Source organism: Ahaetulla prasina, chromosome 4, assembly GCF_028640845.1.
Source record: "Ahaetulla prasina isolate Xishuangbanna chromosome 4, ASM2864084v1, whole genome shotgun sequence".
NCBI lineage: Eukaryota > Metazoa > Chordata > Lepidosauria > Squamata > Colubridae > Ahaetulla > Ahaetulla prasina.
The window spans coordinates 49028066-49052324 of record NC_080542.1 but is presented as its reverse complement, the minus strand read 5'-3'; the positions used below and the strand labels follow the sequence as shown (position 1 = coordinate 49052324).

The 24259-nt window shown below is 45.6% G+C and overlaps 1 protein-coding gene across 13 annotated transcripts in view; it reads left to right on the top strand.

Annotated features, from left to right (window-relative positions):
• ADAM11 (ADAM metallopeptidase domain 11) overlaps positions 1 to 24259 on the top strand; it is a 154841-nt gene that overhangs the window by 34192 nt on the left and 96390 nt on the right. For 3 of the 13 annotated variants that reach the window (XM_058184098.1, XM_058184093.1, XM_058184094.1), the window contains exons 3-5: positions 19627 to 19668; positions 21262 to 21304; positions 23621 to 23685. The exons of 7 other annotated variants lie outside the window; for them this stretch is intronic. Coding sequence is in view for 1 of the 6 variants with exons in the window: in XM_058184092.1 (XP_058040075.1) it covers positions 19632 to 19668; positions 21262 to 21304 (80 nt within the window). In the remaining 5 variants the exon portion in view is untranslated. The remainder of the gene's footprint in view (positions 1 to 19626; positions 19669 to 21261; positions 21305 to 23620; positions 23686 to 24259) is intronic. 3 more of the 13 variants (XM_058184099.1, XM_058184101.1, XM_058184092.1) reach the window with 2 other exon arrangements.

Genomic DNA, 24259 nt, shown 5'->3' with positions numbered 1-24259 from the left:
CGGGACGGTTTGGACCAAAATTGCAGTGGCCCAGGGGAGGCGTCCGAGGGTGGTCTTGGTGATATTTTATGGGATGAGTTTGACCCTGTGGCTCCCGAGGACATGGACAGGTTGTTGGGTAGGTTGAATGCCACCACATGTTTACTGGACCCGTGCCCCTCCTGGCTGGTGCTGGCCACCCAGGAGGTGACACGAGGCTGGCTCCAGGCAATTCGGGCGTCTCCTTGGTGGAGGAGTCTTCCGCCGCCTTGAAAGAGGCGGTGGTGAGACCCTCCTCAAGAAGCCTGCCTTGGACCCAGCTGTTTTAGGTAATTATCGTCGGTCTCCAACCCGCTCGCGCGAAGGTTGTAGAGAGTATGGTGGCATATCAGTTTCTTACACCTGGATGAAACTGTCTATCTAGACCTGCTCCAGTCTGGTTTCCGCCCGGTTACAGCACGGAGACGGCTTTGGTCGCAGGATGATCTCTGGAGGGCCAGGATAGGGGTGTTCCTCTGCCCTGGTCCTATTAGACCTCTCAGCGGCTTTTGATACCATCGACCATGGTATCCTGCTGCGCCGTTGGAGGGATTGGGAGTGGAGGCACCGCTTATCGGTGGTTCTCCTCCCATCTCTCGACCGTCGCAGACGGTGTTGACGGGGGCAGAGGTCGGCCCGAGGCGCCTCACTTGTGGGGTGCCGCAGGGTCGATTCTCTCGCCTTTGTTCAACATCTATATGAAGCCGCTGGGTGAGATCATCAGTGGCTTCGTGTGAGGTACCAGCTGTACGCTGATGACACCCAGCTGTACTTTTCCACACCGGCCACCCCAATGAAGCTATTGAAGTGCTGTCCCGTGTCTGGAAGCCGACGGGTCTGGATGGGGAGAAACAGGCTCAAGCTCAATCCTCCAAGACAGAGTGGCTGTGGATGCCGGCATCCCGGTACAGTCAGCTGCAACCGCTGCTGACTGTTGGGGCGAGTCATTGGCCCCGACGGAGAGGGTGCGAACTTGGGCGCCCTCCTGGATGAACGGCTGTCCTTGAAGATCATTTGGCGGCCGCCTCCAGGAGAGCTTTTACCAGGTTCGCTTGGTACGCCAGTTGCGCCTTTCTGGACCGGGATGCCTATGCACGGTCACCACGCCTCGTGACGCCTCGCCTGGATTACTGCAATGTTTCTACATGGGGCTCCCTTGAAGGGCATCCGGAGACTGCAGTTAGTCCAGAATGCGGCTGCGCTGGTGATAGAAGGAGCCCTCGTGGCTCCCGGTGACACCTATCCTGCGCAGACTGCACTGGCTACCTGTGGCCTTCGGGTGCGCTTCAAGGTGTTGGTGACCACCTTTAAAGCGCTCCATGGCATAGGGCCGGGCTATTCTGGGACCGCCTTCTGCTACCGAATACCTCTCACCGACCCGTGCGCTCTCACAGAGAGGGACTCCTCAGGGTGCCGTCAGCTAGGCAGTGCCGTCTGGCGACGCCCAGGGGAAGGGCCTTCTCTGTGGGGGCTCCCGCCCTCTGGGACGAGCTCCCCCCAGGACTTCGCCAACTCTCGGACCTTAGAACCTACCGTCGTGAGCTTAAAACACACTTATTTAGGTGCAGGACTGGACTAGGTTTTTAGATTTTAAATTTTGAAATTTTAAATTTTATATTGATTTTAATTGGTTTTGGTAATCAGGCTGGTTAGAATAAGTTTTTTATTAGTGTTTTAATCTGTATTTATATGTTCTTTTTATATGCCTGTTAACCGCCCTGAGTCCCTCGGGAGATAGGGCGGTATACAAATGTGATCAATAAATAAATAAATAAGTCTGTTTCTCCCCATCCAGACCCGTACAGCTTCCAGACACCGGGACAGCACTTCGACAGCTTCGTTGGGGTGGTTCGGGGTGGAAAAGTACAGCTGAGTATCATCAGCGTACAGATGATAACTCACTCCGAAACCACTGATGACCTCACCCAGCGGCTTCATGTAGATGTTGAACAGGAGGGGCGAGAGAATCGACCCCTGAGGCACCCCACAAGTAAGGTGCCTCGCGGTCGACCTCTGCCCCCCTGTCAACACTCTCATGCATCGTCGGAGAGATAGGAGGAGAACCACCGATAAACGGTGCCTCCCACTCCCAACCCCTCCAACCGGTGCAGCAAGATATCATGGTCGATGGTATCAAACGCCACTGAGAGATCTAATAGGACCAGGGCAGAGGAACAACCCCTATCCCTGGCCCTCCAGAGGTCATCCACCAACGCGACCAAAGCTGTCTCCGTACTGTGACCGGCCCGGAAGCCGGACTGGAACGGGTCTAGATAGACAGCTTCATCCAGGTACTGGGGAAGCTGCCATGCAACCACACTCTCTACAACCTTCGCCACAAAGCGAAGGTTGGAGACAGGACGATAATTTCCCAAGATAGCTGGGTCCAGGGAAGGCTTCTTAAGGAGGGGTCTCACCACTGCCTCTTTCAAAGCAGCGGGGAAAACCCCTTCCATCAATGAAGCATTTATAATTCCCCGGAGCCAGCCTCGTGTCACTTCCTGAGTAGCCAGCACTAGCCAGGAAGGACACGGGTCCAGTAAACATGTGGTCGCATGTAGCCTCCCCAGTAACCTGTCCACGTCCTCGAGAGCCACAGTCTCAAACTCGTCCCAAATAACCTCAACAAGACGTGCCTCTGCCATCCCACTTGGATCATCGCAATTTTGGTCTAGACTATCCCGAAGCTGAACGATTTTATCGTATAGATAACCGTTAAACTCCTCAGCACGTCCCTGTAGGGCAGGGGTGTCCAAAGTTTTTTGAGTGAGGGCCAAATACAGAAAAATAAGCAAAGGCCCGGGCCACCGGGGGGGGGGGGGGCTGAAATTTTTTTGTACCAGTTCTTTGAGCGTGGCTTATTTTGGGGTGTGGCTTGGTGGTCATGTGACTGGTGGGCGTGGCTAACTGCTCATGTGACTGAGTGGATGTGGCTATGGGCATAGAAACTACTCAGAGGGCTAAAAAAAGTAATTTTTGACCAGTCCTCACACTTATGACCATCCTCACATTTATGCCCATTGCAGCATTTTTAACAACCATATCACTCATTTCACAACTGCTTCTCTTCACCACGGTTACAAGATAGGGTGCAAAATGTAAAGATAGTTGTAGGTGTGAGGACCAGTCAAAAGTGTGAGGACAGGTCAAAAATAACTTTTTCAGCCCTCTGAGTAGTCCCTATGCACAAAATGCTGCAACAGGCATAAATGATGACCGGTCATAAGTGTGAGGACTGGTCAAAGTGCGATATAGTTTTTGTCTGGAGACATTCTGCACACTTCCCCCACCAACGCTTATTCGGCCCTTGCCGCCTCACCTGTTTCTCGATGCGGTCTTCTTCTTTTCCGCCAGGAGTCCCAGCTGCTTTCTATCAGTCTGCAGGGTGCAAAACTGTCACGCTGGGAGATCCTGCAGCATGCAAAGAAGCCCCAAGGGTCCCTCGGTTTGGGCACAGGTTTGGGAGCAGAGCCCCAAAGGGCTTTGAAGCTGCTCCGAGGCAGCTGGGGCCCATGTACAGAGTGCACACAATAGCCTCAAGCCACAAGAGTTTTGCAGCCAGCCAGTCCTTCTCAGAGGCAGACAAAATGAAACAGAAACAAGCCAAGCGGGTGAGAGACACCTTCAAAGGCAAACAAACAAAAAAACTTCCCTTTTGGGAAGAGGCAGCGCTGTGCTAGGAAGGCCGGCTGTTCTCCCCCTCCGAGGGCCTCCGAGGGCCTTGTGGGTCAGCCAGGAGGCTTTGGCCCCTTGGAGGAACGACCCTGGCAATGCACCATGGGGCACAGGGGCCACCAGCCGGCCAAGCTGCCTTGGGCCCAAAAGACTTTTTGCGAGGAAGGGCTTCATCCCCCTTGGGCATCCCGGCATCCCAGGATGTTGCCATCTTCCCCAGCTGTGGCAACACTGCGGGGGGTGGGTGGTGGGTCTCTTGGCTCTCTCCCAGAGCCTCCTTGGTCACTCAGCTTCCCGGACAAGGCCCCAACTCAGCTGCGCCCCCCTACCAGGCATTCCCACCAACTGAGCTGCATCGCCGGGAGGGGAGGCGGTGGCTGGAGAGGACAACCCGCCGCTGCCCCCACCCAGAGGTTCTCCGGGAGCAGAAGGCCCTGCTCCCGCCGACCTCGGCAGCCCTGGCAGCGGGGCCCACTCAGCAGCCCAACCCTCCCATCCTCCTCCGCTCCGCTCCCCCGCCCGTCCAGCCCTGCTCTGCCGACCCGCCCGGAGAGCCTACCTGCGCGGCACCGCGAGCCGAGGGCGCCCAGAGCAGCGCCGGAAGCTCTGCCGCCCGCCCGCCTCCTCCTTTGTCTGGTGGGCTGGGCTGGAGCCGTGGGCGCCCCGGCGCCCCTACAGCCCAGTGGCGGAATGCCCGGCCCGCAGCCCCGGGTGGGCGGGGGTCGCCTCAGCGGAGCCTCCCCGCATCTGCAACCGGGCGAGCGGCGGCGTTGCCATCTTCCCCAGCTGTGGCAACACCGCGGGGGGCGGGGTGGGGTGGGTCTCTTCGGCTCTCTCCCAGAGCCTCCTTGGTCACTCAGCTTCCCGGACAAGCCCCCAACTCAGCTGCGCCCCCCCCTTACCAGGCATTCCCACCAACTGAGCTGCATCGCTGGGAGGGGAGGCGGTGGCTGGAGAGGACAACCCGCCGCTGCCCCCACCCAGAGGTTCTCCGGGGAGCAGAAGCGTCCCGTTCCCGCCGGGACCCTCGGCAGCCCCGGCAGCGGGGCCCACTCAGCAGCTCACCCCTCCCATCCTCCTCCCCTCCGCTCCCCCGCCCGTCCAGCCCTGCTCTGCCGACCCGCCGGGGGAGGCTACCTGCGCCCGCGAGCAGGCGCCGGGAACAGCGCCGGAAGCTCTGCCGCCCGCCCGCCTCCTCCTTTGTCTGGTGGGCTGGGCTGGAGCCGTGGGCGTCCTGGGCGCCCCCTACAGCCCAGTGGCGGAATGGCCGGCCCGCAGCCCCGGGTGGGCGGGGGTCGCCTCAGCGGAGCCTCCCCGCATCTGCAACCGGGCGAGCGGCGGCGTTGCCATCTTCCCCAGCTGTGGCAACACCGCGGGGGGCGGGGTGGGGTGGGTCTCTTCGGCTCTCTCCCAGAGCCTCCTTGGTCACTCAGCTTCCCGGACAAGCCCCCAACTCAGCTGCGCCCCCCCCTTACCAGGCATTCCCACCAACTGAGCTGCATCGCCGGGGGAGGGGGGGAGGCGGTGGCTGGAGAGGGACAACCCGCCTTCGCTGCCCCCCACCCAGAGGTTCTCCGGGGAGCAGAAGCGTCCCGTTCCCGCCGGGACCCTCGGCAGCCCCGGCAGCGGGGCCCACTCAGCAGCTCAACCCTCCCATCCTCCTCCACTCCGCTCCCCCGCCCGTCCAGCCCTGCTCTGCCGACCCGCCTGGAGAGCCTACCTGCGCGGCGCCGCGAGCCGAGGGCGCCCGGAACAGCGCCGGAAGCTCTGCCGCCCGCCCGCCTCCTCCTTTGTCTGGTGGGCCGGGCTGGTGCCATGGGCGTCCCGGGCGCCCCCTACAGCCCAGTGGTGGAATGGCCGGCCCGCAGCCCCGGGTGGGCGGGGGTAGCCTCAGCGGAGCCTCCCCGCATCTGCAACCGGGCAAGCGGCGGCTTCCTTGGGGACCAGGACGGGGGCCGCACCCTACTGTCCATCGAGAATATGCTGCAGGCCAATAAAAACTGACCCGCGGGCCGCAGTTGGCCCGCGGGACGTAGTTTGGACACCCCTGCTGTAGGGGGTCATCCCGCCCCTCCTGATGAAGGAGGGAGCGCGTCACCCGGAACAGGGCGGCCGGGCGGTTATCTGCCGATGCAATGAGGGTGGAAACGTAGGAACGTTTCGCCTCCCTCATTGCCACTAGGTAGGTCTTAGTAAAAGATCTCACTAGTGTCCGATCAGCCTCGGAACGGCTAGACCTCCAGGTACTCTCTAGGCGTCTTCTCCGGCGTTTCATCTCCCTCAGCTCCTCAGAGAACCAAGGAGCCAAGTGAGATCTGCGCCGGGTCAGAGGCCGCAAAGGCACGACATGGTCCAAAGCCCCCGTCGCGGCCCGCTCCCAGGCCGCAACGAGTTCTTCAGTCGTGCCGTGGGCAAGATCCTCAGGGAACGGCCCAAGCTCCGTCCGGAACCTCTCAGGGTCCATCAGGCGCCTGGGATGGAACCAACGCATTGGCTCCGTCTCCCTGCGGTGGTGAGCGGCGGTCTGAAAGTCCAGGCGAAGGAGAAAATGATCCGACCATGACACCGGTTCCGTCATTAAATCTCCTAATACCAGATCATTAATCCACTGTCCAGAGATAAAAATCAGATCTAGTGTGCCTCCCCGTGTGTGGGGCCATCAGTTACTTGAATCAGGTCCATGGCCGTCATGGAAGCCAGGAACTCCTGAGCTACCGTTGATGACAAGCCGGCCGATGGCAAGTTGAAGTCCCCATGACCAAAAGTCTGGGGTCTCAACTGCCACCCCGGCAAGCACCTCCAGCAGCTCAGGCAGGGCTGTAGTCACGCAGCAAGGAGCCAGGTACGCGATCAACAGACCCATCTGATTCCTATGGCCCCACTTCACAAGGAGGGATTCACAACCAGCTATCTGAGGCACAGTGGACTCCCTCGGCTCTAGACTTTCTCTAATCACAACCGCCACCCCCCCACCCCTACCTTGGGCCCTCGGCTGATGAAATGCACGGGAACCTGGGGGGCACAGTTCAACCAGGGGAACACCCCCCTCTGTGCCCAACCAGGTCTCCGTAATGCCCGTAATGTCCGCGGACTCCCTCTGTATAAGATCGTAAATCAAGGGAGCCTTATTTACCACGGACCGGGCATTGCACAGCACCAGCCGAAGACCCAAGCTCTGAGGATCTTGGCCATCCGGGGAACGGGTAAGGACTGAGGGGCCGGAGCACGTGATCGCCTTTAAACATTGAGCACGTGCTCCCAGGGGACGATGCGACCCCTTGCCTCCGCCATATCTGCCTCTCCCATTTACCGTACAGATGGAATGACACTCTACGCTCTGAACATCCCCCTCCCCCCCTGTCTTCGGACCCAATGAAATAAAGCCGTGAGCACGCACTGGGACTGGACATACCCTCCCCTCCCACCCCAATGGGTTTCCCCCCCATCTCCCCCCTCCCAACCCTTAAGATCCCCATTAAAACTCCCCTTAAAAAATCCATTAAAACAACTAATTAAAAAGCCCCTAAGCCTCCTATTTTTAGCATGCCACCTCTCGGGGCTCCAAAGCCCGTCCTCAAGGTGGGCCCTCGATAATATGGCCAAACCCGCGAGAGAGGGGCATCTCGCAGGGCAAGAAGGTCAGCCGCAGTAAACGTTCGCATCACAGAGAAAGTCCGGCAGGAGGCCCATCCTGGGCCGGTCAAGATGGTAACAGATGATACAGTGACCACGACCAGTCTGTCCTGATGGGAAACAGTCAATGGTGATCCTTGTGCGGTAGAGGACAAAACCGCTCACTCAGTCAGTTCACCACCCCATATAAATAGTCAGGGGTGGACTAAGGAAGAAGGAGGGGGGGGGAACCGATGATAAAGATGTTAAACAGGCAGGCCGCCGCCTTGAAACACCGAGGCAGGCCGCCGCCGCCGGCCACCTCCGCCTGGCCATCGCCGCCGAAAGCGTCCCATCACCGCCGCATGAGGCCACCGACATCCCCACCATCTAGGAAGGGACACCAGTCGCCAAATCCTGCCAGTAATCCCGGGGCTCCACCGGCGCCAGCGCCAAACGAAGAAAAGCCAGGCCGCCACCGCCGCCAGGAAGCCAACAAGGCTGACGGGAGCCCGGGAGGCCCTCCAGATCTCCACTGGGCGCAACCCCTCCGGGGCTCCTCCCCTCGCCCCCGAAGTCGCCCAGCACCAAGTCACCCATCTTCCTGAACGACTGAAGCCTCCTCCATCAGGGCAGGGATCTAAGGGGGCCCAAGGTGTCAAAGGCCCCTGCCGCCGCCGCCGCCAGAACACCAAAAAGCCCGGCGGCAGCTCGGCAAGCCGCAGGCCGCCCAGCAAGCCGCCCGGCAAGCCGGGCAAGCTGCCAGGGCCGCCACTGCTTCCTCCCACAGGCGGGGTCCAAGGGGGGCCCTGGATATCAGAGACCCCCTGTCGCCGTCGCCGCCGCCGCTGCCGCCAGAACGCCGAAAAGGCCGGCGGCAGCTCGGCAAGCCGCAGCCGCCCGGCAAGCCGCCAGGATCACCGCTGAAGCAAGGACACTCCGGGGCTCCTCCCAACGCCCCCCGAAGTCGTCCTGCACCAAGTCACCCCTCCTCCGGGTGACTGGATGTTCTTCCATCAGGGCGGGGGCCTAAGATGTCACCAAGGCCCCCCCCCAGAACCGGACAAGTCCCGAAAAGGCCCACCGCCGCTCCCCCGATCAGCAGGACGGCGCCATCTTGGACATGCTCAGAAGGTTACTGAGAATAAACAATCACAACTCAGTCAAATTCAAAAGTTCCAAAACCCTAAAAATAGAATAGAATAGAATAGAATAGAATAGAATAGAATAGAATAGAATAGAATAGAATAGAATAGAATAGAATTTTTTATTGGCCAAGTGTGATTGGACATACAAGGAATTAGTCTTGGTGCATATGCTCTCAGTGTACATAAAAGAAAAGATACCTTAATCAAGGTACAACACTTACAACACTTAATGATAGTCATAGGCTACAATTAAGCAATCAGAAAACAATCAATTACAGTATGGTTTGTTAAATGGCATTCTCCTCTCCAATTTCCATACTGTCTTTTTTCCAGCAGATATTTATTTCACTCAATCTCCAATTCTTTCAAAACAGGGATGATTGTTTAAATAAACCCATTCCAGCGTTTATTCAATATTTTGATAGTCCAAGAAATTCTCCAAATTCTTGAAATGTACTCTGTGGTTTTAATCTTTTGTTATAGCTTTCCAACGTCTCTTTTATAAAGTTTCTTTCTTATTTCTACCTCTAGTGAGCATAAGACATTAAACAGGCCCCCATCTTCACCCATATTTTCAATAAATCACTAGAGATGTGTTATGTTCCTTCTTGCTTCAAATGCTCTACCATCATCCCAGTGCCGAAGAAGCCCACCATCAAGGAACTGAATGACTACAGACCAGTTGCTTTAACATCTGTAGTCATGAAAACCTTTGAAAGGCTAGTGCTTTCCTACTTGAAAACCATCACGGATCTGCTGTTAGACCCCTTGCAATTTGCATACCGAGAAAATAGACAACAGATGATGCTGTTAATATGGCTCTGCACAACATCCTACAACATCTTGAGTCTCCAAAGACCTATGCAAGGGTCCTTTTTGTAGACTTTAGTTCAGCATTCAATACCATCATTCCAGACATTCTTCTAACTAAGCTAAACCAGCTACAGGTACCAGAACAGACTTGTAAGTGGATCACAAGTTTCCTAACAGGAAGCAGCAGGTGAAGCTAAGCAAGATCACATCAAATACCTGTACAATTAGCACAGGGGCCCCCCAAGGCTGTGTGCTCTCCCCACTTCTCTTCCCTCTGTATACCAATGACTGCATCTCCAGTGTTCCATCTGTTAAGCTACTGAAGTTCTCAGATGACACAATAGTGATTGGTCTCATTCGAGACAATGATGAATCCGCATATAGACGAGAGGTCGAACGACTAGCCTTGTGGTGCAACCAAAACAATCTGGAACTGAACACACTCAAAACCGTAGAAATGGTGGTAGACTTTAGGAGAAACCCTTCCATACTTCCACCTCTCACAATACTAGACAACACAGTATCAACAGTAGAAACCTTCAAATTTCTAGGTTCTATCATATCTGGTTCGGTTCTGCAACCCAACACGAAAAACACAGACTTCAGAGGATAATTAGAACTGCAGAAAAAATAATTGCTACCAACCTGCCTTCCATTGAGGACCTGTATACTGCACGAATCAAGAAGAGGGCCGTGAAAATATTTACAGACCCCTCGCATCCTGGACATAAACTGTTTCAACTCCTACCCTCAAAACGACGCTATAGAGCACTGCACACCAGAACAACTAGACACAAGAACAGTTTTTTCCCGAAGGCCATCACTCTGCTAAACAAATAATTCCATCAACACTGTCAAACTATTTACTGAATCTGCACTACTATTAATCATCTCATATTTCCCATCACCAATCTCTTTCCACTTATGACTGTATGACTATAACTTGTTGCTGGCAATCCTTATGATTTATATTGATATATTGACCATCAATTGTGTTGTAAATGTTGTACCTTGATGAACGTATCTTTTTCTTTTATGTACACTGAGAGCATATGCACCAAGACAAATTCCTTGTGTCCAATCACACTTGGCCAATAAAATTCTATTCTATTCTATTCTATTCTATTCTATTCTATTCTATTCTATTCTATTCTATTCTATTCTATTCTATTCTAACAGCTAAAAATCACAGCCACCAAATGTTAAGGTTTTTAGGAGTCTGGGAATCACTTTTTCTTTCGTCACTAGATGGCGCTCTCAATTTACTTTTCAGCATAAATCTCTTTAAAAAATATTTTCTTCCACTGCTTAAACAATATTTTTAGAGTCTCTTCTCTAGGCTTTTTTTTTTAAATGCTTGGTGTAATTTATAATGAAAAAAGAAACATCTCACCCAGCAACACAATCTCTGTTCACTGCTCTCTTCGCTCCTGCACTGTCTTAGGTTTTCTAACTGTCCCCAGCTTCATGGCAGCCATTTTTGCTGCTGCTGCTCCTTCATCTTTGGATGAGGGGGCTTTCCGAATCAGGGAGGAGAAATGTGGCTCTCCTCAACCTGCAAGACAGTCTCCGTTTACTTCACCACCCCTCCAGGATGGCTATGGCTCCAATTGGAGCCCTCTGACAGGGAGAGCTCGGAATAGACACATCTATTTATCCGTGCAGGGCTGGCCTAGGGTTTGATTTTTTATAAATTTAATTTTAATGGGGTTTTGTATTTTAACTATAGTTTTAAATTTGGCCTAATGGAATAAGTTTTTTAAATGTTGTTTTAACATGTATTTCTATTATATTTTATGTTTTATAAGGCTGTAAACCGCCCTGAGTCCTTCGGGAGATAGGGCGGTATAAAAGTTTGAATAATAAATAAATAAATAAATAAATAAAATGTGGCCGCGGAGCTCGCCAATGTCCAAAGGCACTGGAAGCACAGCCGGAAGTTCTCAACCAACCATTATTTCTTCTCTTGCCAACTGGTGCTTTGGAAAATAAGTTGACAGTATTGCTTTTTCTAATTGAAACCTTATGCTCAGGGGATATTCTCGATCACATTACAAAAATGGGCTTTAGAGACTATTATTGTGGCTCCATTTCAGCTTTTCCCAATTTAATGTCATCTTTTTATCCCAGGATACTCAGTATTAATGTTTCAGAATTCAGCTGTAATAGTTGTTTGGGAATTCTGGAGCTTGCAGCATAGTATTTCTGGTGTTTACCAAGTTGAGGAAGGTTAACTAGTCTTTCCTAGAAAGATGAATCCAGTTAGTGGTATTGTTTGGAGAGTGGGTTGGTTTCTCATATACCTTTTTCCCCCAAAAAAGAGGATGAAAATCTGGGTGTGTCTTATACTCCAAATGTAGCCCCACCCAGCTTCTTAAACAGAGGTTTCAGAGGCTTAAAAAAGCATCAGAAACGGAGCTTAGAAAAAAAGCCCCAAATGGAGCGTCACGGAGCTAAGAAAAAAAGCTCCAAATGGAACTTCAGAAAAGAAGCTCTGAAACAGAGCTTCAGAGGCTTTTTTAAAAAAAGTTTTTTATTTTCCATAATAATTCCCACAATTTGACCAGTGTACAGTACAATCACTTATCCAACAATCGATCCTATACTCAAATTATGCTCAATCGGGCCTGCTCAGTCGCCACTCCCTTCCTTAATCCTTTCTACCCTTCTCATCCTTCTTCTACTTTCCCTACCATCCTCCTCCTCACTTTCCTACTTCCCCTCCTCCTTCCCACTTCTCACTTCCATCCTTTCTAACCCTCTATCTTCCCCTCCTTCTCCTCCTCCTATCCTTTCTTCCCCCTTCCTTCTCTCCTACCTACTTGCCTACCTACTTTCTTCCTTCTTTACTCCTCTTTCCTTACCCTTTCCCTTCTGGAGTGGTTACCGAGCAGCCCCGACTTTACACCATTCCAACTTATTTAATTCTACCATTATTCCTGTACAATGACAATTAATCAATTTGTAATCTTCCCCCTTCCCCCCCCCCATTTCCCCTCCCTCCTCCCCCCCCCCGGAACTTCCCAGAACAGAATACAGGGTATAGTAACTAACAAACATAATCTAAAATATAACATAAACCATAATCCATTTCACACCATCACACTATCAATTTCCTTCTTTCTTAAACTCTAATACAAAGCAAATTCTAACTTCACTCAAAAACTAATTGGTATTTTTTAATCTGATACTTATTTTGAATATAATCGATCCACTTTCTCCATTCCAAAATATATTTTTCTTGTGTATAGTCTTTCAAGTAGGCAGAAATTTTTGCCATTTCTGCTAAATTTGATACTTTACTAATCCATTCTCCAATTGTAGGTAAGTCTTCTTTCTTCCAATATTGTGCAGTCAATAATCTTGCAGCAGTTATTAAATTCAAAATCATTTTTGTCTCTACAACAGTACAATGTTTTATATGCCTGTGAACCGCCCTGAGTCCTTTGGGAGATAGGGCGGTATATAAATTTAAATAATAAAATAAAATAATAAAATAAATAAATAAAATAAATAAAATAAACAATCTGGAATTATTCCTAATAAAAAGAACTGTGGAATAAACTTGATCTTCTTTTTCAAAATGTTCTGCATAATCCACCATATTGTAATTTAAAAAGCTTATGATAATAAATAGCATCTTCCCAATCACATCTCCAACATTTTGCTTTCACATTTGGATACATACACAACAGTTTTTTCGGATCTAAATGCCATCTATAAAACATTTTATAAAAATTTTCTCTTAAATTTTGTGCTTGCATAAATTTAACATTCCTCACCCAATTTTTCCCCATGTTTCTAACATTATAGGTTGTTGAAAATTTTGTGCCCATCTTACCATACAATCTTTAACCAACTCCATTTCTGAATCAATTTCTACCAATACATTATATAATCTCTTTATATGCTGTTGACCTTGATCTTTTATTTGTTTTACCAAATTATCATCACTTTGCCCAGAGGCTTTTTTTTTGAAGCTCTGTTTCAGAGCTTCAGAGGCTGAAAAAAGTTTTTTCTGAAACAGTTTCAGAGGCAGAAAAAAAAGCCCCCCAAAAGCAAGACACAGAGCCCACAACCAAGGAACCTGTTGCTAAAATTCACCTCTGAGAACAGCTGATTGAGGGTATTCAGTGCTTCAGTTATGCTCTGGTTACATACAGATTCAACTACTGTATTCCAGTATTCTATCTATAACCTTTGAACGCAGTTTGTAAACCTCAATTAGTACAGTATGCAAAGGCATGGATATATTCACACTATATTATTCCAATTTTATATCAGAAAGATTGGTTCCTGGTTTGTTTCTGGGATCAATTGAAAGTGGAAGTATTGCAGATTAAGTTATTTAAAAGCCACTTTTATCTCTATGAATAGTCTCAAAGTTGTGATTACCTTATAAGAAGCTCAATCATCAAATTCACTTAAAAGTGGCAGAGCCTTTTTAGGAATGGGCCAGATTTATAGAACTATTTTATGAAGGAAATATTATTGGCTCCTTCAATACTTATTTTAATTAGACTTGAAAAGATATTTTTCTCCACGCAATATATTATTAATATTTTAAGTTTTTAATGTCATAAAAAACTTTTTGCATTGATTTTCTGAAATAGTTTTATGTTATTAGGATTAAATGTCTTATAATTTTAACACTGTTATTTTGTAATAACCTTTGTCTTCAAATTTGGCATATTTTTCAGTTTTAATCATTTTTATTGAACATTTAAAATGCCCCTTGATTTGGATAATCTTGAAAAAGATAAGCAGAATTAGTAGTTCCATGAGAGTTTATCAGGAAATCCCAGGTGTAGAGGCTAAGCTAGAAAATTAACAAAATATTTTAGAAGCAATGAGGGGCAAAACACTTTTACAATAGATATTAAAAAGTCTACACACACTCGTTAAAATTCCAGGTTTAGAGATATAGAAAAATCAGACCAAAATAAATCACTTAAGATTTTTTAACCTTTAATATAATATATATGCTGTACAATTAAATTTGAAAACAAAATGAAATCTTCTAGGGGGGAAATAATAAGTGATTAGGAGAAAAGTTTATCTGAAGGGAGAATTTAGTGTACTTTGTGATATACAATAAGTAGATATTTTTTTCTTCTGTGTGAAAATAATGTAGTATTTTAATTTTGCCAGGAGATGGCAGGTCAGAACAATAAAGTATTTGCCAGTATAATGGCTGCCTGGCTAAATTCATCCATATACGGAGTACTAAAGCTCTTGTTCTTGTAACCTTTGGTGAAAATGATGCCTCACTGGGCAGCAGTTTTTGAATCAAAATACCTCAAATGGGTTAACTTACAGATGGGTCCCAAATCTGGGACCCATGAGCCCCATGGACTTGAAATTTGGCAAACTTTATAAAATACTTTATGACAAAAAAATATCATAAAATATTTTATGACAGAATACAAAATAGCATACAGCATTTCCTGAGGTCAACTCTAGATGTTTGACTGTGCTGTAGTTCAAGATGGGCTGCTTTCAAGGTAGATCCATCTCTGAATATCTCCCTGAATTTTAAAGAACTTTTGCAGTAAAGGCAGTACATTGAAAGCTCTGTCTTTGTTGAAAGCACTGAGGAGTCTAGTAAGTAAATAATTCTTAAATGATAACTTAGGGGGTGATGGTTTGTATGGTATTTGATTATTGCTGACAAATATTTTACTGTCAGTAACTTCTGTGCCTTTAGCAGTGTGAGGTATACTGTAATCATTATTAAATAAAAGTATCATAATCTCTGTCATGAAAAGATTAAGTAGTGGGGAAAGTTTGGCTTTTTTGAGCAGGGGGAAGGTGTCAGGATGCTGTTACATAACATAACATAACATCAGAGTTGGAAGGGACCTTGGAGGCCTTCTAGTCCAACCCCCTGCCCAGGCAGGAAACCCTACACCATCTCAGTCAGATGGTTATCCAACATTTTCTTAAAAATTTCCAGTTAAAGGCTCATTTCTATTCAGCTGGCTAATATAACCTTAGTTGGGCCACAAAGCAAGCACAAAACAAAGCAAAATATTTTTTTTGTCATGGGCATAGAAAGGGCATATTATACTTATCTGTAGGTAAAGTAAATGTTATCCTGGAGGACTATCCATACCCTTTAGAAGGGGAACCAATGTTCCTTCATATCTTATTTTAATCTGTCTGTCAATTATATCATTTTGGAAAGCTGAAATAAAGAACAGATTTAGTTAAGAGGAGGAGAAAATTATATTGCTATTAACTGATCCATCCATCCATCCATCCATTGATAAAATTTATTGGCCATCCATCTTACAATAGGGTAACTCTGGGTGGCTTGCAGTCATTAAAATAGATCTATACATATACATTAACATATAAATAAATTAAAACCAAACATTAAAATCAAAAGTCACATGGGGAGGGTGGGGGTAGAACGGGGGTGGGGTGGGATCTGTTACTCAATCAATCGCCTCCACTATGCTGTTTCCCCATTGGGAACCAAAGCCAACTGGCAGAGCCATGTCTTCAGGCCCTTATGAAAGGATAGGAGAGTTGGGGCCAACCTCACATTGGGGGCAAGATATACTAGAGGGCAGGAGCAACTGCAGAGAAGGCCCCCCCTCTTGGACCTGCCAGCCAGAAAAATCAGGCGGATGCATGCATCCTCTGCCACCATGAGTGGGACTAGCCAGTTGGAGTGGGGTGACATGGTCCCTCAAATAATCGACCCATGCCATAAAGGGTTTTAAAGGTGACCACCAACACCTTGAATTGTACCCGGAAGCAGACTGGCAACCAACACAGCTTGCGGAGCAGCAATGTTACAGGGCTGTTCTTGGGCCCTCCAAAACCGCCTACACTGCTATACTCTGCACCAGCTGTAGCTTCTGAAAGCTCTTCAAGGCTAGCCCTATGTAGAGCAGATTACAATAGTCCAGCTATGAGATGACCAGGAACTGAGCAACTGAGCACAGGAAATCCTGATCCAGGAAGGGTCGCAACTGGCACACAACACAGAATGTCAGAATGACTCCTAGCCATGACTGCCACCTGCTCTTCAAGCAAGAGATCTGAGTTCAGTAGAACAGGGGTCTCCAATCCTGGGCTGCAGCCCACTACTGAGCTGTGGCCTATTCGCAGTCAGGCTGCAGGCCAGCGAACACACACACATGCCGCTTAACTTGTGTGAGTGGCAGGTCAGAGCACACACACACAGCTGTGCTTATGGAGCGGTGGGCCAAGGGGCACGCGCTGCATGTACATACATATCAGCCCACCATTTGCACAGTCTGGTTCCCCTCTTTACCCCTCCTTCCCGCTGGGGTGCCAATCTGCAAAGATTGCAGTAGAGGTCCCAAGTTGTGAACTGGATTTTTCTGTGCCAGTGCTACTCAATCCAGAATCAAAGATAACCAAGTCCCCCCAAAGCTGTCGGTTTGATCAGAGTTCAATCAAAGTCTGTTGTCCCACATCCAGGCCCCCACAGCCTTCTGACACAGTGAGAAGGTGGCCACAGCATCACTTAGGTCACCAAAAATGGAAATATAGAGTTGGATGTCATCAACATACTCTAGATACCTCAACCTGTGGTGACAGAGGATCTCATGCAGCGGTTTCATATAGATGTTGAAAAGGAGTGGAGAAATGATAATGACTATATATATAGTCATTATGATAATGATAATTATCATTATCATTATCATAATGATAATTATCATTATCATAATGACTATATATATAGTCATTATGATAATGATAATGACTATATATAGGTAATGACTATGGAGTCATTACCTGACTCCATAGTCTCTACTCAAAATCCCAAAATCTTCAACCAAAAACTGTCTACTATTGACCTCACCCCATTCCTAAGAAGGTTATAAGGGGCGTGCATAAGAGCACAAAAGTGCCTACCGTTCCTGTCCTATTGTTCCCTTCATCATATCAAATTGATATAGTTGATGCATATTTTTTTACATATATGTATATATTTTCTTCAAAATATGTTGTTTTATCTATGACAATTGTTTGTGTATACTGTTGTGACAAAAAAAAAAAGTATCAAGCCCTGTAGCCAGTGGTGGGATTCAGCCAGTTCGCATCACTTCGGGAGAACCGGTTGTTAACTTTCTGAGCAGTTTGGCAAAGTGGTTGTTGGAAGAAATCATTAGGGCAGAGAACTGTTCGTTAAATTACTTGAATCCCACCACTGCCTGTAGTGCACTGAGGGCTGGACCTCTCATTCCCTATCAATACTGATTGGGAATGGCCAAGGAGAAAGGAGCTGAACCAGCACAGAACTGTGCCTCCCGGCCCCAGTCCCCATAGCTGACCCAAAAGGATACCATAGTCAATGGTATTGAAAGCCGCTGAGAGGTGAAGAAGAGCATTGTCCCCATCCCATTCTTGCCAGAGATCATCAACAAGCGTGCCCAATACCATTTCTGTCTCATAACCGGCCTGGATCCTGACTGAAAGGGGTCCGGATAATCCTTTTCATCCAGGACCCTCTGCAGCTGTCAGGCAACCACCGTTTCCATTTAACTAGATCTGTTTTTTATTTCAGCCTTTCAAATCTAATGCTCCCCTGATGTGTTGCATTTTGATTTATTTATTTTCCAGCCAAATAGCTACATATAGGGTCGTGGTGGCTCAGGCTGTAAGATAGCCTGTTATTAAAACACAGCAGCCTGCAATTACTGCAGGTTCGAATCCCACCAGGCCCAAGGTTGACTCAGCCTTCCATCCTTTATAAGGTAGGTAAAATGAGGACCCAGATTGTTGGGGGGGCAATAAGCTGACTTTGTAAATATACAAATAGAATGAGACTATTGCCTTGCACCCTGTAAGCCGCCCTGAGTCTTCGGAGAAGGGCGGGATATAAATGTAAATTTTAAAAAAATGATAATATTTAATATCTGCATTTGGTGCTTAAAAACATAGCATAGTCGCTCGAAAAGTTGATAATCTGACAGAATTGTGATTAAACCTTGTCTCAGTTCTCCCTTTCCTTACAAAGACAAGGAATCAACTGGAAATGTTTTGCTTTGTTTCCCTCAACTATCTTTGGAAAAAATGTGATATTTTCCCTTCAAGAAAAGTTATTGTACATACAAAGATTATCCAAGAAACAACCTCTGCAAAGAAAGGTAATGCTGAAAGGACTGTTCTAATTATTGGAGTGGGGGAAGATGTATGTGGTAGAATAGTAGGAGAATTGGAAAACACATTTTTTAAAGATACAGATGCTTTTTTGATGCAATAAGAAAGACGTGATGTAAACTAGTGTTTCTCTCATGGCTGGCTGGGGAATTTTGTCCATACATCTTAAAGTTGTCAAGGTTCAGAAACATTGATATAGACCATTCTTTCTTGTCCCAGATAAATGCCTACCAGAGTATGTCAAGGTGGAAATTATTGTGACCTCTATTCACTTCATACAAATGACTCCTATAATAGTGCTTGCTTATCATAGAAATTGGGGTAAGGGTCTCATCATGAAAGCAAATATTAATTAAAAGATCCTTGATTTTTTTCTTTCAGCAGTTTGCATAATTTTAAATGATCAAATGGCAGGCAGAACTTCAAATAAATTCCAGAATATATAGGATAGCTGATGGAAATTAGAGTTTTGTTTTGTTTTTTATTTGAATTTATATCCCGCCCTTCTCCGAAGACTCAGGGCGGCTTACACTGTGTTAAGCAATAGTCTTCATCCATTCGTATATTATATACAAACTCAACTTTTATTGCCCCCAACAATCTGGGTCCTCATTTTACCTATCTTATAAAGGATGGAAGGCTGAGTCAACCTTGGGCCTGGTGGAACTTGAACTTGTAGTAATTGCAAGCAGCTGTGTTAATAACAGACAGACTTAGTCTGCTGAGCCACCAGAGTTGATTTGAAGAGAGCAAAATCAAATGATCATCTCTTCCATGGCTTTGGAGACACAGGAGCATAAACCATAGTGTAGATACATGATTGACTAAAAAGACAGGAGCCAAATCAGTTGCATAGGATCTGCATAACAGACTGCTTGCTTCTGAAGATGCCAGCCAGTTGCTGGCAAAATCTGTCATCTAGACCATAGTTGCTAAACCTGAAGCTCAGTACTGTCACCATTTATATTGATAGTCATTGTCTGCCACATAAGTTCTCTATGCCCAATCTGACCCCAGGAATCCTAAATATACACTACACGGGAATGAGCCTCATTATTCCCATTTAGTACAATTTATTAATGTATTAAATTGTATACTGCCTGGCTCTTGATGATTGGGTGGCTCATAATAATCAAACATTCATATTTCATGTATAGTTTGCATTTTTTTAAATGCTTGCTCTGGTTTAGAATCTTGTCTTAATATGTTTTCTTAGTTTAGGAGAAAGTGCTTGCTTCTGGATCCCTATTTTTAAAAAGTGAGTAGAGAAAGTATTTGTTTAGAAATGCTAGATAGAGTGATCTGGTTTGTCTCCTTTTGGTTGCAACTGGCAGAGATTCTGAGTTTTCATTGTGACTTGGTTGCACATCTTGATATACTCTGTGCTTAAATGAGAAAAGGCTTCAGAAGGAGGCGATTTCATTCAAAAGCAACCATTTCCCCCACACCCAAGCAACATGTATTTTTCCTCTTTTTGAAATAGAAAGAAAACACACTGCTTCAGAAGATCATTGCTTCCAAAATGAGGTCAGGAAAGTTGGTACTCTCAATGAGGTTGGGACTATGACTGTGGGAGAAGTACAGAAGAGAGAGAATGAAGAATCATTGTCTCTCTAGGTTTTTTTTCCTGTCTAACAAAGTTCTAGAATAAGAAAATCCACCTTCTTTCTCCATATTTGCTGGAGAACTGAAATATTGTGCCACATTTATTTTTCCTTTCTAGCAAACCTATACAACCGCTGGAAAGGAGAAAAGCATAATGGGGAGGTGGGGTGAAGGTTATAGGGAAAAATATCAACCTTGAGGATATCAACCGCCTTCCAGGATGTTCTTCCTTCAAAAATGTGTGTGTTAAAGAACAGGCCAAGTAGATCCAATCAGATTGCAATTCCTGGTCAGGCTCTTCCCCCCTGCCGACCAGAATGTTTGTCCAGGGGGTTGTATTGTTTTTTCTGATGGAAAACATCACTCTTGCCAGATCATTTTGACCTGTCACAGTGACTGGCTGGTAATGAAATGGTAACTATACAGTGACAATATATCCTGAACAAACAGCAGTTGCCTTGGCACCATAGCAAGAAAAGTGGATGGATGAAGTTGAAAACACCAATTTAGTTAAGTGATAATAAGGATTTGGTTCAATAACTTAACTTTGGTTCAGTTAAGTGAGAGAGGATTTTATGAACAAGAAAGATGATTGGAGAACCTTTTGTGAGAATTAATGCTGAATAAACTTACTACGGTTGATTCACCTGAGACTCTATGTTTTTAAGTCCTCTCTTAATGCCAGTGAGAATCTGGAATTTTCATTGTTGGGAATTTTAGCATTGGCTTTGCCTATCCAGCTTTTCCTTACCTGACTACCTCTTCTGCGAAATGTTTAAATGTTTCTTAATATCTGAATCTGCTGATGGATTTTCATTGTATGCCTAATAAAGCCGAAGCCCATCTCCTGTTCTCTGGAGATATGCTATTGTGGCTGCCAGCTCTGGATAGTGTCCCACTCACTAACAATGCTGTATTGGCTTAGTGCTGGCACTGTGCCTACTCATGAGGCAGACTGTTGTTTTAATATAATAATCGTCTTGTTGCACAGTGTTTAAGTAACGGTCACCTGCACTAGCTTGCTCAGCTGTTTCTTTCAGAGTTGGCTGCTTTAGCAACAACCCCTAGCCTGAGAGAACTCACTATTTAATTTTAAAGAGAAGTGGTAGAGTTCGATTTTTCTGATTTCTTCTAATCTTTCTTCCAAACCGAAACTGGAAATTGGTATCTTATGTTGTTTTTTATATTTTGATAGCTGCCAAAAGTTGTTTCTCCCTCTTCACTCTTTATCTTATATTTCTTGTAGCGAGGCTGAGACCACCATTTGTGAAAATTGAAGACCATAGCAGGTAAAGGGAGCTTAGTAAAATTTCATCTTCTGGCTTTCTAAAGTTGAATACATCAGAGTTTGGCACACCCTAATGCACATAAGTTTGTCTGTCTTTAGGGAATGCATAGACTGGGCATCTGTTGCAGGTAGAATGGTTGCAGAGATGCAGCCTAAGGCTTTTCATCTTGTCTTTCAAAAGTTTAGAGAGGCCTTTGCTCTTCTCTGGAACCTCATTTCTCATAATTCATTGAATCTCATAATTCATAGTCCATTTTTTACAAGTCTAGAAGGGCACAGAGTAAATTGGTTTTTTTCCAGGAGTGAGTGTGGTGAAAGGTTCTTTCCAGGTTTCAGCAGACTGGATAGGGATGGTTAATGGACCATATCGGACTCACAGGTTGAAATTGTCTACTCCTTTCATCATCTCTTATTTTGAGATAATTATGATAGTCTCCTGTAATTAAAAGCACAGTTCTCTTTAATGACAGTAACTCTGGAATTACAATTGATTTTAGAGCTTTAATTTATTGACAAGTTATATCTATTTTTATCCTGCCTTTTTTTTAAATCTAATAAACCTTCAGACATTTAAAGAGGTGGAAATTTTGTGAAAGATTTTTAAAAGTGATCTTAAGAATTGGGGCAGAAACTGATGAAGGATCTTTAATGCCAAAAACAATCCCTTGAAACAGCTAACGAATAATAATACTGAAGCTTCAGTGAAACATGATCATAAAAACCCAACCCTATTTCATATAGTCATTCTGTTGCTACAGTTTTATTTAGTTATTTATCAAAGATCAAACTACATATAATGCATTATGTAAGGTAATTTAAACTAGAGATTACAGGAGATTTGTTGTTTATTAAATTTTATCCCACCTTTATTACTTTTATAAGTAATTCAAGGTGGTTAACATATATAATATTCCTATCTTTTCCTCTTTATCTCCACAACAAGAACTTTGTGAAAGGGGTTGGGCTGAGAGAGAATGACTGGTCAAAGTTACCCAGTCAGCTTTCATGCTTAAGGCAAGACTAGAATAGAATAGAATTTTTTTTAATTGGCCAAGTGTGATTGGACACACAAGGAATTTGTCTTGGTGCATATGCTCTCAAGTGTACATAAAAGAAAAGATACCTTCATCAAGGTACAACACTTACAAAACTTAACGATAATCATAGGGTACAAATTTAATACTTAATGATACAACACTTAATGATAGTCATAGGCTACAAATAAGCAATCAGGAAACAATCAATATCAATATAAATCATAAGGATACAAATAAGTTACAGTCATACAGTCGTAAGTGGGAGGAGATGGGTGATAGGAATGATGAGAAGATTAATAGTAATGCAGACCTAGTAACTAGTTTAGCAGTGTTGAGGGAATTATTTGTTTAGCGGAGTGATGGCGTTCAGGAAAAAACTGTTCTTGTGTCTAGTTGTTCTGGTGTTCAGTGCTCTATAGCGTTGTTTTGAGGGTAGGAGTTGAAACAGTTTATGTCCAGGATGTGAGAGGTCTGTAAATATTTTCACAGCCCTCTTTTTCACTCATGCAGTATACAGGTCCTCAGTGGAAGGCAGGTTGGTAGCAATTGTTTTTTCTGCGGTTCTAATTATTCTCTGAAGTCTGTGTCTGTCTTGTTGGGTTGCAGAACCAAACAGGACAGTTATAGACAGTCTCCTGATTTGTAGGCCAGCACCTTAACCACTACAAGCTGGCTGTACAAGCAGGCTGTAACATTTATTTTCATAAGTAGCCATAGTCATTTGGACAGATAAACTATACCTATAAACACTTCAAGTTGCCTAGAATGAGTCCCAGTCATTTTGACTTCACCCAGCTAATTCTGTAGCCAGAAACTAATTTAAACCATTTTCTGTCTCGCCTAAATTAGCCAAAAAGTATATTGATGTTTCCTCGTTGTTGATTTCACTCAATGGTTTGTACAACTCTTTATAAATCTTCATAGAGCATGCATGATAAAAGTGAGCCTACAAAATAAATAATAAGAGTTTCAAACAACAATTTCTTAGCTTACCTTCTGGAATTACCATCCAAATAAAATGTAAAAATTATTACATAAAATGTTTAATTTCTGGCTATCTATGCTAGAAATTAAACATTTCATGTGATGATTTAGTTATTTAATTATTTATCTGGAAGAATACCACTTCCAGCATTTTTTTTGTTTTTTATTCTTGTTTTATTTTAAAGCTAAATATTTAGCTAAAAATCTTTAGCTATAAATTTTATTAAAATTTATAATATTTATTTTAAAGCTAAAAATTTAGCTAAAAAATAAGCTAAATGTCTATTCTTTTTCAGGATATTGTAAGCCACAAGACATTCAAGAATTTTAACAGGATTGTGCTGTCCCTGACTGACCTCTGGTTAGTCTTGTATACTGACTCCGAATTGGTCTAATATTTATGGAGTTCACCATGGCTGGGGAAAATGGCTGTTCCTAATTTTCTCCCCAAGATTCAGTTTATTTATTTTATTTATTTTTTATTAATCACATTTATATACCGCCCTATCTCCCAAGGGACTCAGGGCGGTTCACAGGCAAGTAAAAAGCACATATAAATACAGACTAAAATAACAATTAAAAAACTTATTCTAGAAGGCCGAATTATTAAAAAACAATATAAATAATAAAACCCATTTAAAACCAATACAAATTTAAAATCTAATCCAGTCCTGCGCAGATGAATAAATGTGTTTTAAGCTCGCGACGGAAGGTTCGGAGGTCCGGAAGTTGACGAAGTCCTGGGGGGAGTTTGTTCCAGAGGGTGGGAGCCCCCACAGAGAAGACCCTTCCCCTGGGTGTCGCCAGACGACACTGCCTAGCTGACGGCACCCTGAGGAGTCCCTCTCTGTGAGAGCGCACGGGTCGGTGAGAGGTATTCGGTAGCAGTAGGCGGTCCCGTAAGTAACCCGGCCCTATGCCATGGAGCGCTTTAA